The sequence below is a fragment of the Neurospora hispaniola genome (assembly GCF_033458365.1).
Source record: "Neurospora hispaniola strain FGSC 10403 chromosome Unknown B0T23scaffold_2, whole genome shotgun sequence".
Taxonomy (NCBI): Eukaryota; Fungi; Ascomycota; class Sordariomycetes; order Sordariales; family Sordariaceae; genus Neurospora; species Neurospora hispaniola.
The window spans coordinates 3,656,339-3,672,819 of record NW_026944407.1 but is presented as its reverse complement, the minus strand read 5'-3'; the positions used below and the strand labels follow the sequence as shown (position 1 = coordinate 3,672,819).

General features: G+C 53.6%; 6 protein-coding genes across 6 annotated transcripts; 2 read left to right on the top strand and 4 right to left on the bottom strand.

Annotated features, from left to right (window-relative positions):
* Positions 1-396: 396 nt before the first annotated feature.
* On the bottom strand, positions 397-2,520 carry B0T23DRAFT_309437 (kinase-like domain-containing protein; the record flags this gene model as incomplete). Its single annotated transcript, XM_062834522.1, has 2 exons — positions 397-795; positions 868-2,520. The coding sequence occupies 2 exons, from the start codon at positions 2,518-2,520 to the stop codon at positions 397-399; spliced, it is 2,052 nt and encodes a 683-aa protein (XP_062695895.1).
* A 3,573-nt stretch (positions 2,521-6,093) lies between these two features.
* On the bottom strand, positions 6,094-6,506 carry B0T23DRAFT_88955 (uncharacterized protein). Its single transcript, XM_062841949.1, has 2 exons — positions 6,326-6,506; positions 6,094-6,225 (listed from the first exon to the last, which is right to left on the bottom strand). Exons 1-2 carry the CDS (start codon positions 6,461-6,463, stop codon positions 6,145-6,147), a joined length of 219 nt encoding a protein of 72 aa, XP_062695894.1. The 5' UTR covers positions 6,464-6,506; the 3' UTR covers positions 6,094-6,144.
* A 749-nt stretch (positions 6,507-7,255) lies between these two features.
* Positions 7,256-9,395, top strand: B0T23DRAFT_88908 (auxin efflux carrier). Its single transcript, XM_062841948.1, has 3 exons — positions 7,256-7,711; positions 7,796-9,176; positions 9,245-9,395. Exons 1-3 carry the CDS (start codon positions 7,417-7,419, stop codon positions 9,306-9,308), a joined length of 1,740 nt encoding a protein of 579 aa, XP_062695893.1. The 5' UTR covers positions 7,256-7,416; the 3' UTR covers positions 9,309-9,395.
* A 525-nt stretch (positions 9,396-9,920) lies between these two features.
* Positions 9,921-10,798, bottom strand: B0T23DRAFT_312211 (uncharacterized protein; the record flags this gene model as incomplete). Its single annotated transcript, XM_062834675.1, has 2 exons — positions 9,921-10,423; positions 10,513-10,798. The coding sequence occupies 2 exons, from the start codon at positions 10,796-10,798 to the stop codon at positions 9,921-9,923; spliced, it is 789 nt and encodes a 262-aa protein (XP_062695892.1).
* Positions 10,799-11,834: 1,036 nt separating this feature from the next.
* Positions 11,835-14,477, top strand: B0T23DRAFT_88886 (methylcrotonoyl-CoA carboxylase alpha chain mitochondrial precursor). Its single transcript, XM_062841947.1, has 3 exons — positions 11,835-14,076; positions 14,144-14,222; positions 14,278-14,477. The coding sequence occupies exons 1-3, from the start codon at positions 11,984-11,986 to the stop codon at positions 14,335-14,337; spliced, it is 2,232 nt and encodes a 743-aa protein (XP_062695891.1). The 5' UTR covers positions 11,835-11,983; the 3' UTR covers positions 14,338-14,477.
* Positions 14,473-15,990, bottom strand: B0T23DRAFT_374708 (Pre-mRNA splicing factor-domain-containing protein). Its single transcript, XM_062836862.1, has one exon. It carries the CDS (start codon positions 15,949-15,951, stop codon positions 14,617-14,619), a length of 1,335 nt encoding a protein of 444 aa, XP_062695890.1. The 5' UTR covers positions 15,952-15,990; the 3' UTR covers positions 14,473-14,616.
* Between the last annotated feature and the right edge of the window lie 491 nt (positions 15,991-16,481).

The window sequence follows — 16,481 nt, the reverse complement described above, 5'->3', positions numbered from 1 at the left end:
GGCAACGAGAAGAGAAGAAATTCTTGTTCGTCTGGATTTGGAAAGAAAACAATACCCAGATCGAGTGACCAGGCCTCCTGTTTACTGTTCAGACACCCAACTCAACGTCACTTCATATCACTGATTCAGCATCTGAAAGGTGGAAAAAATTGTAATATAGAGAAATAGATACAACAACAAAAATCCCAACGGAGATTTCCGGATTCTACCGTGTACTTGAATCCCAGTAATGCTCATGCTACCCGGCCTTCCTTCTTTCCTTCCCCTGTATTCGTATTTGTATGATTGTACACACGCTATAAATGAACAGGTGGACAGCAGAAAAAGAACACGACAAGATGAGCGCATCCAACTAGCCTTTGAGAGAGACAAACAGTCAAATAGACCACAACTCATCTAAGCGGTAATGCCCGGGCTCACTTGATCCAGCGGTGCAGCGTGCAGAGCGGGCTTCTCGGCCTTATCACTGAGCAAGCCCTTGAGCTTGCGGTCCAGGACGTTGGTGACCCACTCAGCGACCTCACGATCGCCCTGGTCGTTGATCGGTCCGTTACTGTTGATGTCGAGCGAGCCGGTGGCGTCGGCAAGCTGGTCGTCCGCGGCCTTCTCTTCGGCTTCCACTTCTTCCGTGATGGTCTCGGGCCTGCCGAGGGACTTGATCCATGGGTGCATCAGCAACATCGGGTAGGTGTGGCGCTTGGCAGGGATCTTGTTGAGACAGGACTTGACAAAGTCCTGAGCTGTGCCGGAGTAGCCCTCACTTGGGAGGCCGGGAGGGTCACCCTCAACGATGGCCTGGATCGTTCATTCTGTTAGCTTGTGTGTACGCTTTAGGGATGTGGATAGGGAAGCAGAAAGAAGACTTACACTGAGTTGACTGAAGATTGTGCTAGAAACCTCAGGCGGGTATGGGTATCGACCCATGGCACACTCGATAATGGTGAGACCCAAACTCCAAATATCGCTTTGTACGCTGTAAGTCCCGGCAGCCGCGCCGCCCGCAGCTGACATGCCACCACCGCTGATGCGTTCTGGTGCCATGTAACTCTGGCAGCCAATGTTGGTCTTTGCTATACTGGCAACGAGATTTCCCGAAACGCCAAAATCGCAGATCTTGACTTGTCCATTCGTGTTGACCAGAATATTGGTGGGCTTGACATCGCGATGGATGATGTTGTGATCCTCTTTTAGGCACTTGAGGCCCATGATCGTTGCATATGTAATCTTGCGCAAGACATTTTCGGGGATACCTCCGGCATATAGCTTGTCTATACTGCCGCCATCCATGTACTCGATGCACATATATACCGCGCCTTCTTGGTAAAAGGCGCCGTAGAAATCAATGATGTAGGGCGAAGCGCACTCGTGGAGAATTACGAGTTCCTTGAGAATAGTGGAAAACTTGGATTCATCCAGTTCGAGTCTGATCTCTTTCATCGCCATGACCTTGCCTGAAATGCCACGCGCAGCGGCAGTGACAGGACTTAGTGGCGAGATATCGGAAACGTCAGCATCTGATGCCGACGCTTGTCGAGATAAAGACTGCTTGGTGTTCAAGCCTTGCCCAAAACGTGGAAGCTTGGGCTTACTATGTCGTACTTTGTAGACGGTACCATAGTTGCCCTTGCCTAGCTCGTCCATCACTTCGACCTCGTCTAGCGAGATACTGAAGGTCTGTCCGTTGGCGAAGTTGACGCCTGTCCGTGTGATGGTTGCTGCGTCTGCAAAAGTGATCCACCCCTTTTCTGCGTCAATGTAGTTCTTGAAATCGCTCAGCTTTGATCCGCGCCCTTCTCCATTAATGGCTGGCGCTTTGGCGTCTTCGGCGCCCATGTCTGATAGTTTCGGCGTGGCAGTCACCGGTGACCCAGGCCCTCCTGGTAGCCCTCCGAGCTTCATCGCTCGTCGTTCGCTCAGACTGGGGGCCTTTTTAGCTCCCAAACCGGCTATGGCAGGCGCGGATTTGGGGAAGCCTTGGGGCGGTGGTCGTGCTATACCTGGAGGTAACCGAAGGCCACCGGGCAGGCCGCCGGGTGCCGGACCACCGTGATTCATGTTCAAGTTCATGCTGTGTCCCATGCCCCCCATACTTCCCATCCCGCCCATGCCTGATCCCATAGGCCCCATACCTAGTCCACTATTCTGCGGCGACATGCTGGGTCGGGGAGCCATGCCCATCCGCTGTTGATGCAGAGCTCGTGCCTTTGCCATGAGGTCCGTTGGAAGATTTGCTGCGGATGCCGCAGGTCTTCGTGCGGCATTCAATGTCCCAGGAACACTCGAACTAGGGCTCATTGAATTCGTGTGTTGCGGGTCGGAGATGGTCCGTAATGATGGCACTCTGCGAGGCAGGTCGCCTTCTGGTGTGAAACCAGGCATCGCATCTGAACCTGAGCTTGGCGGGTCCATGGGCGTGCTTGCCTCGGACGACTCGTCGATTGAGCCCGGAGAAGCCGGGTTGCTCTCATCGTCATATTCGTTTGGGCTAGCTGGGCCGTGATCGGGGTCGTGGTCCGACATGATGCTGGCAAGTAGTTTATCTTGAGCGCTGTGCGATACTAGTTTTTTTTCTTTTTTGCTGCAGGCAAGTGCCAAAGTGTTGGTCGATGGAAGGTCTTTAGCAAAATGCGGCGCAAGCTGCTATTGATGTTGAAGCGGCTCTGAAAAGAGGGGCGGCAAAGGTATGGGATATATCGAGGCAGCGTGGGAGGAGCGATTTGCTGGTCGAGAGGCTACTCGAACTTGAGGTTGGGTCGGTATAGTCGTCGTCGTCGTCGAAGGGGAGGAGTTTCCGTAGAGGTTATGTAGGAGGGCGGAGAGGGCGTCAAAGAAGAGATAATCGAAAGCGCAACATCCAAAGATTTGGCTCTGGTCTCGCAAAGAGCTGCAAGGTGACGATGTTCGCAACCGATGACAAAGCACCACGCTACGATGGCTGGCCTGCTATGGATTGACAGGTGAGCGGGCAGGCCCAACAGAAAGTGAGCTAGTAATGGGGGTGCAAGCTAGGGTAGTTGGTAGATAGAGAGCTCTGAACACGGCTAAGAGGGACAGCGGCTGAGACTCGCAGGTTCGTGAACATGGGGTGTGATGGTGGAAGCAAGCCGTGGCTCTCGCGCGCTCTCTCTCTCTCTCTTTGTGAATAGAGAGAGGTAGGAATATGGAAGAGGAGGAAGAGGAAGAAAAGAAAGATAACGTACTAGTCGACGTAGGTAGTGCCCGGCGGAGTGAAAGGTCGATATCGACTATGGACCCGGTCCAAGATCCAGTCCAACTAAAGTAGGGAGGTACCTCAGTAGGGGACACAAAACGATGGAGGTGAGGTGGTATCGACGTTGGCTGGCGGGCGGGTTTTGGATGTAGGACTTCACTTGGTTCACCAACTTCTTGGTTGAGGTCACTCGAGGTTCCTAGGCTGGAAGGTCAGGTACTGCTGCCGGCGGGCATCTCATCACTTCAGCGGGCGGGCAGTGGGCACCTCCAAAGCACTGCCTGGGCAAACGCCGAGCAGCACGGAGCAGGGGCTTTTGCTCCGCATTTCGCAAAAAACGCCCCTCTAGGTGGTCCATGCCTTCCTTCCACTTCCCATCAAATCCCCATTTCCATTCCCGGTCTCCCGTCCCAAGCTCGCAGGGGAGGAAGAGGGAATGCGATATGCCGAGAATAGTGCCCCAGTCGTCTGAGCTAACGCTCCAAGGAAAACATCCCAGAATTCGCTGCGCCCACCAAGCATCGTCTGTCCGTCTTTTTCTGCCAACCATTGAACTCATGAGGAGGCTTGTATTGGTCCGCCAATATACGGAGCTTGCTCCAGCTGGTCCGCGGAGTTGCGGGCACCTGACCAGGTCTTCACTATACTGCGCAGTTAGCCACGACAGATATCATCCTATTTCACTGCTAGCTCAAGCCGGACACAGACAGTCGACAACGAGGTCGGTCGACAGGAAAAAAAAAAAAAAAAAAAAAAAAAAAAAAAAAAAAAAAAAAAAAAAAAAAGAAAAGAAAAGAACGAAAGACTGGGCACACCATGTGCTGCAGGGGATTTGCCAAGGTTTTACGACTCGCTGCACAGTGTATCGCAGGTCACGGTACTCCTTGGGTGAATAATTTCCTTTTCGGCATATAAAAAGGAACGATTAGGGCCACAGGAAGGACGAAGCAACAGCAGCAATATCACAGAGTGCCGCTTTGGCTCCCAGTGGACATGGAAGACGAGTTCTATGTCATGTCGTCGAGTCAGGTACGATATTCGGCACTCGGAAGAATCCGAGCGAGCCTGCTACAAATGTGAAGAGCGCACTCAGCAAAATTCCAAAGCTTGGCATCAAGTCTGCGCAGCCAGTCACGACAACTATCACCAAAGAGGCACGATTGTGATCATGGACAACGAAAGCTCGAAACGATCTTTTCGACGCGCTAATTTCACATTCATGCGCGAGGGTCTCTCATCGGTCCCTACACCCTCGGAGCTAACCATAGTCAACACCAGCACCTAACCCTTATACTAGGTAGCCTTGAGGTTTTTGTGTGTTGTACACCTCATCTCCACACAGCCGTCCGAGCGGCTCGCGGAAGAAAGCCAAGTTCAACGCCCAAACCCACTCAGATGCCGTACACTCCGCGGCGTATAGCGGGGAAAGGAAAGGTACACCAGTTGACGCCAGATGTCGGCGTGGTACTTGGAGATACCGCATTTCTTGGTCCTGCTGGTGTTTAGCAACTTCCATGCTTCAGAAAGGAAAGTGGGGCAATTGGAGCTAGGGATCTTGAGAAATCTTGCTATGACGTTGTCTCCTGGATCATCCTGCCTGCGCCGCGGGAAGCCAGCGAGAGAGCCAGCGAGAGCCAGCCAAACAATCAAGTCACCTCCCAGGCCGGGGGTGGGGGAGGCGGGGGAAGGGGACCATTGACGGGCTATGGTGTGTACCCATCTGCATCGGGGGTGATTGGGAGTGGACAAGAGCCGTGGTTCGCGCGCACTTGCATGTTACGGCGGGAGCTATTGGCACCAGACAGCAGCCAGTCAGCCAGGAACAAGACCACTGCCCGGGTTTTGTCAAAGTGCAAGGTATCGCGTATATACTCTCGTGCTGGTGGTGACCGTGACTGCGGTGTACTACCCCGGCGACTGTGGCATATCCAAGCGCAGCTTGTCGTCTTACGCCGCTAGGGTACTGTTGGATGTGGAACACGTGTATAGGGCTCGCGATGATTTGGGCTGTGATGGCAATGGCCGACGCTCATGGCTGGCATTTGCGTCATGGCAGAGAGCGGCCTGGCAAAAATCAGGATCAAGTGAAGGACAGTCTACCCAACGCTATGCTGTGGTTGAGGAAGCACACTATAGTCCGGCAGGCGATTGGGCGCAATCTAGTGCATGGTAAATGGCAAAAAGGACAGGTAGAGATAGATATTCGACCTCGAGATAGATTTGTATGGCCAGATCATATAGCGCATCCATGTACTTGCGCATGGATCGCCTGCTTTGTCAGTAAGTAGATCGTGCTTGTCATGCTTGTCTTGACGAGGGTGCACTTCAAAGTCTCAAGATGCTTCGCGGATTCTACCCTACACTGCCAGATTTACACGAAACACGCTGTGCGATCTGCAAACACCAGCTCTCTTGCACCGACGATCCTGTGTCCGAGGTAGAAGCGAAGCGCATGTTAACTTCCATTTCTGTAGTGTACGATCACACGTCCAACAACACGCTGATCGTAGCATACAGAGCATCACCATTTGGAGTATCCATAAACGGATCTTATATACCATGTAGAATAACCGTCGGTTGGTCTCTTCGCGGCGATGTCAACACGGTATGCTGCTCTCGGTGACGGAAATGCTGACAGTCGAGCCTGGGGCATCCACACCATATCGGATGGATTGCCAATCGACGTTATCGTCCATGAGCACTGAGTTCCCCGTCCATCAAAGAATCGATGATTCATGTGACAGGTGCAGCCCCTCAATCAGTCCGAAGGGCCGTATGTGCGGCGAAAAACCCAACAGGAAATCCGATTTCCTATCTATTGTAAGTCTTTAACACCGCGTCATTTGTGGAATCCGAAACGAGTAAAAACTGGAGTCGTTAAACACCTGTTCCAAAGTCGAAATCCAGAGGAACATCTGAAAACAGCATGCCTGCTAGCGTGATATGTATAGCGTATGTAGTACTAGGGCGACGAGATGACCTTTCGAGTCCCAACGGTCTAGATGCTGCATAGACTTGGAAATGTGAGCAGCTTGTTCCTGGCAGACAAGGGTTTGGGTGCAAATAGGCCGGCCGTTATAACGTAGCAGGGCGTGCGAGGGTAGGAACACTTGCTCGTTTCATGTTGCACTCTTTCTGGAATGTATCGTCATTCTTCCGGCTCTTTGCGTTTGATGTTTTCCGGTATGTGACAAGGGCCAACAGCCCGAGACCGCAAAGGTCCAGAGGGATACATATCATAGGGCTTGGCATTTCCTTGGCATCCGACCAAAGCGCAGACAACGAGTTGGAGAGCAGCATTTCGACACGCAACTGGATTCTGCGGAGTCTCAGCGACACTTCCGAAGGTCTGTGAGGCTTGTTAGGCCACAACCTGGCGATAGATGCCAGCGCGTTAGGAAATAGGGGCAGAGTCCGAATCGGCTGACGTACCCTTCTATCGCTTGCCATCCGTCGTCTTGCGCTTTGTTGCGCATCCAGTGGCTGCCTCCCTCTTCTATTGCTAGAATGCAATCCTGATCCAATCATCCCACATTGTGAGGCGGTCCGGCACTTTCCACCTGACAGTCACCGCGGCACTGCCGGAAGCCAAGGGCTAGGCTGATGTCGCCAGTGTGCCACACGGAGGGATAGCTACGCAGTCCAAGACTTCCAAGACCTCAAAGCCTCCAGCCGCCACTCATACCTAACACGGACCCCAGCCTGTTCTTATCTTCCAAAGAGCGTCCGAGGACTCAACATCGGTGGTTGGAGCCCATCGTCCTTCGTGGAGTTTCTGTTTCTTTCAAAAGAATTGGTCAAGCTATTGGGAAACGCCTTCCTGTTCATACTAATCACATCATCTTTGCATCTACCTAGGTACCTAGGTAACAAGGGAAGCATTTTCGGCCCCTGCAAACCACGGACTCCAGCGCTTACAACCTGTCACTGTATCAAAGCCTTGCAAGCCTGCGCCAAAACCTACGAGGATTTACACTAGAGGTACCCACGTAACTAACCCTGCCTGCCTCAGCCCAGAGCTGGAAACAAAAAAAAACAAAAAACCAAAAGCACCCGACCCCCACCTCTCCGTGGTCTCTTCCGATCCATTCTCCCAGACCGCAAATTATCATATTCGAACCACACAGAGTTAAGCTCTTGTCCGCTTCCAGTTGGCATTACTCAACCCGTTGCTCGAATCGACTTCGCCGATTTTGTGACACTTGATGGGTCTCCTCAACATCCGATCGCCGACGTCATTGCGGACGGCCGTGACCACCGCTGGCGATTCGCTCAACGACTTTTCGATATCAACTACCGCACCCTTTACCGTCTTCGCGCCCGGCGAACATGACTCTCATCCGTCCCTCCCCCATATCGTGCTCCTCGTCTTCGGGGCCGTCCTCGAGGTAGTATGCGTCAGTTTGCCGGGATACATTATTGCCAGGCTTGGCCACTTCGACGCTGAGAAGCAGAAGTTCTTGGCAAACCTTAACGTAATGCTATTTACGCCATGTCTTAGTGAGTTCACACGCAATACAACGTAGTAGTTTCTTCGCCCGCCCACAGTATCTTGGGGGCCATTGGCTAACGTTGGTGGCACAGTCTTCACCAAGCTTGCATCTCAACTTAACGCCGATAAGCTGATTGAACTCGGCGTCATTCCTATCATATTCGTGATCCAGACGTTCGTCTCGTACATAGTCTCGGTGGGAGTTGCAAAATGCTTCGGATTCAACAAGCGCGCTTCCAACTTCGTCACCGCCATGGGCGTATTTGGCAACTCCAACTCGTTGCCCATCTCCCTGGTTATCTCGCTGTCGCAAACCTTGAAGGGATTGCATTGGGACCGGATCCCGGGTGATAACGATGATGAGGTTGCCGCACGCGGTATTCTGTATCTGATGGTCTTCCAGCAACTTGGCCAGCTTGTCCGCTGGAGCTGGGGGTTTCACGTTCTCCTTGCGCCCAAGTCCAAGTACGATGAATACAACAACGAAACGATCGAGGAGGGTCGGTACCGCGACGAACCGGATGAGGACGAAGAAGCGGCGCAGCTTATTCAAGGGCTGGATAGCACCCACGAGATTGGCGAAGAAAGCTATGCGCACGGTTATAGGAGCCCAACAACGCAGTCCGACAACTCCGAAGTCTACGAGCCTGCAGGTCGAACTCCTGTTACTGGGTCGTCAAGGACCTCTCCTAGTGATTCTGGCGATGACGATTCGGATACTATTCGGAAGGTCAACAACGACAACAGCGCTGTATCCGACCGCGATGAGCGGCCCAACGGAATAATGTCGTTTCCACGCATCAGTCACGCGCATGAACGTGAGGTTCCCAAAGGCTTCCCGGCGCGCGTCAAGGCATTGGCCAAGAAGGCTGCTGTATCAGTGTGGGCTTCCGTCACTGGTGTCGCTCGTACTGTATTCTCTGCTCTTCCGGCTCCCCTGCAGACTGTGCTTATCAAGATCTACCGCGGCATGGGCCGCTTCGGTGCCGGTCTCTGGGAGTTCATGAACCCACCTCTTTGGGCTATGCTCTTCGCCGTCATTGTGGCCTCGATCCCCGATCTCCAGGAACTCTTCTTCAAGGACGACACTTTTGTCAAGACCAGTATCACCAGCGCCATCAACTCCTCCGCTGGCGTCGCTGTTCCCTTGATCTTGGTTGTATTGGGAGCTAACTTGGCGCGCAATACGCAGAAGCGTGATGAAGTGGAAGCCGAGGAGAAGGAGATTGGCACCAAGCTGCTGGTTGCTTCCCTGATTAGCCGTATGCTCCTCCCGACTCTAATCATGGCGCCCATTCTTGCGCTCTTCGCCAAGTATGTGCCTGTCAGCATTCTGGACGACCCGATCTTTGTCATCGTCTGCTTCCTCCTTACCGGTGCGCCTAGCGCGCTTCAGCTGGCTCAGATTTGCCAGATCAACAACGTGTACGAGGTAGTCATGGGCAAGATCTTGTTCCAAAGCTACGTCATCTGGTAGGTTTTCATGGAACTCTCGTTGGTGATGCCGTAATAACGTTCCGTCACTGATATTTTATTCCTAGGATCCTTCCTTCCACCCTCATGTTGGTCATGTGCGCTCTCGAGGTTGTCGAGTGGGCAGCTTAAATGAGCGCCACTCCACATGAGCATTTACGTCGTCACGTCATCATAAGTCTTTCTTGAGGAACGCATTTTAGGGTTGACGCGTTGCCTGGTGTAATATCTTGCGCAAATTGTAACATTGTTTTATTCTCTGCACCAGTCGGCGTTCGGATGAGGTAACGGTGTTGGGTTGAAAATATGAGATGGGCCTTTTCCCTGGCTTTCTTGGCCACCCAGGAGAAGGACCTATGCTCGTATGAAAATGGGCAGCAAAGGAATAATTTGAAGACGGCACTCCAAGTGTCGATGGGGAAAGCCGAAAAAAAAAGCTTATTGGCCGTTAGACAGATATGGAAGAATGGATAAGGATGTATGATTAACGAAGCGGACAACGGGTGCTAGGATGTACAACTCATGACTCCTGAGAATGAGAGCATTTCATTGTTTCAGTGTCTAAAACTCCTGGCTGGATGTATACTCTCAGCCATACGTTTTAATATTTGAGTCTCAAAATAGAGTTCTCGAAGCAATGGGTTAAAAGGCTCGAGTATTCCACCATACCACGATACTTTCCTCACTTTAAGTCTAAATGATCCCTGTTCATTCCGGTCCGTCCCCATATCAAACCACTTCAATCTACCGAATACCATTCACCAAAGTTTCATTCGTCCCCTCACTCCTTCCCTCCGGCGGCGCAATAACCCAATCCTGCACCGTCCCCTTCCAATCCGCAATCCGGACATCCCGGATCCCCACCACCACCACTCTCACTTCCTCATCCGCCACGTATCTCTCCCTACCATAATCTCCCTCTTCCCCCGCACCTTGCCCACCTTGCGACATCGATGTCGGCTGGCCCGCGGTGCTGCCCCTTCGAATGCTGCTCAAAATCGACGACGGCTGCGGGTCGCTGTCAAACGTGTTGTTTTCCAGATGCTTCTCCCGATAGAAGCGCTCCTCCTCGGAGCCGCGGTCGACGAGCCGGGCGGATCCGTTGATGGTCGCGCTGATGGAGGAGACGGCGCTGGTGTTGAGGTTGAAGAGAAGGGCCGCGAGAGAAGAGGAGCGGTGTTCCGAGGGACCGGGAGAACCGCTGGAGGGACGACGCTGGTGAGAGGTGGAGGGGCGGTGGGAGACCCCTTTTCAAAGTGTTAGCCATGGCTTTTGCTTGGATAGAGGGGGAGACGGAAGAAAACGGGAAGAGGGGATGGATGGTTGGAGGGCTTACAATCGTGAACCAGCAGAGAAACGTTCGGATTCGCGACCAGGTTGTTCATCTTCTTGCTGGCGGGGTTGGTGGTCATGACAATGATGGGGGAGTCGGAATAGGGCGAAGAGGGGAGGTAGGTGTAGTTCATGAGCGAGACGTGAGGCATGTTGTCGACGCAAGTGGCTAGGTGGAGGAAGCGCGCGTTCTCGAGACATTGGACGACTTCGGGCGGGAGCTCGCTGGTGATGCGCATGTGGGTGTTGCCGGCTGAGGCCTCGTAGTTGAGAGGTATCTGTTGGTTCATTGCGTCTGCTGGCGTGAACTTTCTTCCTTTGTGTTGTTGCGATGTGTGTATAGCTGTGGTGTTTGGTCGTCGGTGTGTTGTGTTGTGGTTTATGATGAGTCTATGCCATCAAGGTGGTGGTGGTTGTTTGTGGGGTGGCGGTCCGCCGAGTGGAAGTGGAATGATGGGTTTCTCCCGCGCAGGTGGAGCAGAGGATCCGTCCGTTTCGGGTGGGTCGATGTCAATAAGACGTGAAGCTGGCTTGCGCGAAACGCTTAACTGCCTCTAGGTAAGGTATGAAGCTTATAAGATCCCGATGACGAGAACGGATTGCTTCCACAAACTTTGATGCGGTGAACCATTGTTCACTGCGTGTCCATAGGTGCTCTCTCGATATTATTTCCACTACCTAATAATTGTTGTCACAAACCGGTGGTGACGCTTTACGTAAACTTGGTGCTAGGAATGCCTGCCTGGACGATAGGTACCTTGGAGGTTAGCAGCATGGGTCCTGTAGCCTGGGTGATAAGGGAGCGATAATACATCCCTGCTGTTGGAGCTTGAGGTACTAAGTACACTAAGACGGGAATGGGGCCTTCAAATTGCGGGGAAGAGGAGAACAATCAGAACCCCACAACCCCGGTCTGAAATGACGTTTCCCCGAACTTTCACTTTTCACCCTCTTTCTGGGGAAAGTCGAGGACATCGCGACTTCATATCACGATTGAGAAGGGATGGTCTCTGCGGCTTCTGGTTCCCATGGCCTAAGCAACGCACCGAAAGCGTGGTGATAAGGAGGAATTCCCAAAGATCCACTAACCGCAATCATCAACAACAGAGGTTTTGGTCACGAGGTTCACGGCTAAGACGAATCCGATCTTGTAAGTGGCAGGGGATCAACGGCTAGTGTCGGGCCTCCTCACACGGCAGTCTCAACCTCGGGAAGATGGACGATAACCTATTGGCGTGCGAAGCACTACCCAGATATCGAAAAAGGTAGGACAGTGACGGTCTAGCAGACAGAGGCGGGTTGGGATTTCTCTGTTCGGCTTATTGTCAGTTTTTGTTTCTGTTTGTTAAAGTTCCGTGTGCTCTTCTCCTCCGTCTTCACTCTTTTAGTTTGTTTGTTTTTTTCGGAGCTCTTTGAGAGAGCAGTTGCAAGTTTGCTTGAGCCATCTCTTCTTACGCATTCCCAAAATCACCATCATGCGATCCATCAAACGGGCTTCACGCCGTCTCCCGGCCTCTTTGCGCGCCGTTCCCAACTCTGTACCTGGCTCGGGAGCCCGCTTCCTCTCGACAACCGCCCCTACCTCGTCGACAGTCACGGTCAATGGCAGCACCAACACGTCGGTAACTCCCATTTCATCCGTTCTCATTGCGAACCGTGGTGAGATCGCTCTCCGCGTTGCTCGAACGGCGGCGTCTATGGGCATCCGCACCACGACCCTCTACACCGATATCGATGCCGCTTCCCAACATGCCAAGTGCACCCCCTATGCCCTCTCCCTCGGCGCTCCCTCGGCCTACCTCGATGGGCCACGGATTGTTGAGCTCGCAAAGCAACATGGCATCCAGGCTCTCCACCCGGGTTACGGTTTCCTGAGCGAGAATCCTGCCTTTGCCAAGGCCTGCGAGGAGGCCGGTATTGTCTTTGTTGGTCCTCCCGCCAAGGCCATGACCGACATGGGCGACAAGGCCCGCAGCAAGGAGATCATGAACGCCTCCGGCGTGCCATGCGTCCCCGGCTATCATGGCTCCGAGCAGTCTGTCGAGCAGCTCAAGGCCAAGGCCGCCGACATCAAATACCCCGTCTTGCTCAAGAGCGTCAAGGGAGGTGGCGGTAAGGGTATGCGTATTGTGCGCAACGCGGGCGAATTCGAGGCCCAGCTGAAGAGCGCAAGGGCTGAGGCACGCGCTAGCTTTGGTGAAGGTGGTGAGGTGATGCTCGTGGAGAAGTACATTGTGCGGCCTAGGCACGTCGAGGTCCAGATCTTCGCTGATCGTCGTGGTAACTGCGTGGCCCTTGGCGAGCGCGATTGCAGTGTCCAAAGGAGACATCAGAAGATCCTCGAGGAGAGCCCTGCACCCTTGTTGGACAATGTAACACGGAAAGATCTATGGGACAAGGCAAGGAAGGCTGCCCTTGCTGTGGACTACGTGGGCGCCGGCACCGTCGAGTTCATCTTGGACAAGGACACCAACGAGTTCTACTTTATGGAAATGAACACTCGCCTCCAGGTAGAGCATCCCGTCAGTGAGATGGTCACGGGTACCGACCTTGTCGAGTGGCAGTTTAGGGTTGCTGCCGGCGAGAAGCTTCCCTTGACCCAGGACGAAATCGAAGCCAGGATTCTGGAAAGAGGTGCCGCCATCGAGGCCAGGATATACGCTGAGAACCCGGAGAAGGGCTTCTTCCCTGACTCAGGGACTCTGGTACATCTCTCAAAACCTCAAACAAACGAAGACGTCCGCATTGATGCCGGCTTCGTGGAAGGTGACACCGTTTCTGAGGCCTACGACGGGATGATCGCCAAGCTTATCGTCCGGGGCAAGGATAGAGAGACGGCCATCCGCAAGCTCGAACTGGCCTTGCGCGAATACGAAGTTGTCGGGCTGAGCACAAACATTGAGTTCCTCAAGAGACTCTGTAACAGCCAAGCCTTTATCGAAGGTGATGTCGAGACCGGGTTCATCGACATGTGGAAGACTGAACTGTTTGAAGCCAAGCCTACCTCCAACGATGTGTTCGCCCAAGCGGCCCTTGGTCTCCTAGGCACCCAGACACAAAATGTCCCTGCTGCACATGGCCAGGCCCTCGGCTTCGGCGAAGCCAGTACTCAGAACTCGCGCAAGTTCGCGTTCCGTGTCCAAGACGATGCCAGTACCGAGGAAGGCAAGATCGTCGAGGTTGAAGTTGCGCAGCTGAACAACAAGCTGTTCAATGTGTCCGTCCGCAAGGAGGGCGATGACAAGCCGCAAGTGTTTGAGAACATTGTGTCCGAGTCAACTTCTACAACGGCCCCGACCTCATCAGCAAAGAAGACCAAGCTGACTACGTACTTCCCTCTTGCGAGGGTCGACACAACATTGGTCCAGGACCCTGCGGATAACGAGAAGTTGACGGTCTTCCAGCTTGGTCACAAGACTCAGCTCAGACTCGTCAGCCCAGTGTGGTTTGATAAGGCGCTGGGCTTAAAGGAAGTTGCGGCTAGCGTGGTGGCGCCGATGCCTTGCAAGATCTTGAGGAATGAAGTTGAAGAGGGTCAGTCGGTGGAGAAGGGTGCCCCGTTGGTTGTGTAAGTTCTTGCGTTTTCGATACCCCATTCTGGCCTGGATAGGTTATTAACTCCTTGGGTTGTACAGTATCGAGTCGATGAAGATGGAGACGGTTATTCGGTCGCCACAGAGCGGCGTAATCAAGAAGCTGGCACACAAGGAAGGAGTATGTACAGCCGTCTCCGAATGGTACAAAATAAGTCGCTAACCTACTTCTGCAGGATATCTGCAAGGCTGGAACTGTGTTGGTCATGTTCGAAGAGACCGAGGAGAGCGCTTAAATGCTTTTGGGTTGGAGACTTACGAACGAATGATTTACTGGGGAAGTCGTGCTGTTAGGTCTACCAAGGTTTATTCTTGGACATCATGGCATGATACAGGAGTTATGGCATACTTTTGAAAACTTTACAATTTGCATTGTTATCAATGTTCGCCTGCGTACTATTATTATCGCATTTGCAATACCAGTGTTATCGTCTAACCATCCGACGCTTATGTATCCATTCTAACCGGGTATCTCATCATCAAGTGTGAACCAGAACAAAACCACTCCCTCACAATCAGACTCTACCATTCATGCGGTCTGCAATCTTCATGTCCGCCGCCCTACTGTGCAGGCCGCTCATGAACCCAGCATCACCCCCACGATACTTCTTATTCTGCTGGCGCGCCTTCTCATCCGCCTCTCTCTCCGCCCGCTCTGCTTCCGCAAGGGCCTTGAGCCGCTCCTCGCGAGCTTTGTCCAGATCGGTGGCAGCCGCTTGCATGGCAGCCAGCTTCTTAGCACGCTCTTCCTCCGCATATTTGTGGTCCCCGTCTGGCTGCTGCTGCCGCCTGCCACCTTTATTAAGCCCACCGTCATATTTCGGCTGCTCATCTTCCTTTGCATAATCCCTGCGTGGTCGGTTTTGATCACGGCTGTTGCGGTCGTCCCTACGCGACAATGGTCCGCCTCTTTCACGCTCTCGGGAATACTCCCTTCTTCGCGAGGAGCGGCCGCCAGGTGACCCTGACCTGGAGCGAGAGCGGGCTTGGGGGAATCGATGTCTTCGCGACCTGCTATCGTCCCTATCTCTATTTCCCCGACTCCTGCTTTGATCCCGGTCTCGCCTCCTTGTCCGGTCGGGCGAGTCTCGTCTGCGCTGCTTGCTTCGGTCTTCCTCGGAATCGCTGCGCCTCCGTGGGCTCCTGCTCCGGGACCGATCTCGAGAGTCAGACCTGCGTCGGCGGGAGTGTCTATCTCTGTCTCTGTCTCTGGCGCTGTCGCGGTCGCGGTTATCGTCACGATCCCTATGCCGATCCGAGTGATGATGATGAGAGCGGTGTTTGTGTCGTCTTTGCTCTTTGCCTCCCTTAGCGGCGATCTGCGAGTCATCGATTCCCATAGACGCCAGCAGTTGTCGGCGCTTGATGGGGTCGTTCATCATCGCCTCATACGCCTGTTGCTCCTGCCTCTTGATCGCAAGCAGGGGGTCTTCGCGAATCTTGGTCGCCACGTCGCGCGCATTAGTCACCACCGGCGCCGGGCCGGCCGCCGACAGAAGATCCTGCTGGGATTGTTTCGAAAGCGCCTTCTTGGCATCGTTGTCCTGGAGGAGCTTGTCGATTCGCCGCTTGCCGAGCAGGTAGGCTTCGGTTTCAGCAGAGTCGCCAGCCTGTCCGTCGGTCGGGCCGCTGTACATCCATTCGACGCGGTCGATCTTGCGCTTGCCGCCGGCGGCTTCGAGCGCTTTCTGAATTTCTTCTTTGCGCCGCTCTTCTTCGATTTCTTGTAGCCGCTGTTGCAGTTTCTTACGCTCGGCGATTGCTTCGGCCTCGGCCTTTTGGGTGGCAGCGACGTTCCCCGATCGTTGGGGATGCCAGCTCTTTTTCATATTCAGGTCTCCGGAACCCATCTTGGCGGTGTTGGTGCTGCTGATGCAGCAGGCGAGTGGTGGTGGTGTTGTTGTTGTTGTGGTAGGTTTGGGGAAATTGGGCGGTTGATCGGAAATCGATTGACGCAACGGATCTGTGAATGGCCTGTCGGCGAACTAAGAATCGCGATGCCGGTCGCGCTTTGTGAAGGATTGGGGGAGGGAAAGGGAATGGTTGTCGAGTGGCAAACCGCCTGCTTTGGCTGTTAGTTGACGTACAAGTCAGGGACAATTTTCATAAGGCAGCGAGAACGCCCCGGCCACTGCTGGGCATGCGGCATTCAGGCTACCTACTAGGTACAGTATGCAACTACACCCCAGGGGGGTTGGCCTTTTGACGTTTGCTGTTGGTTGACCAATAGATAAAGCGACACCCCACAGTCACTGCCGTCTCCGCTTGACGAAGCTCATCCCCACTCGAGCTTCAGCCTTACCAGAGGCAGCGGCGACCACTGCACTGTCCACACTGACTGCATCTGTGCCATTTTAACACCGACCACCATTTGTCACTT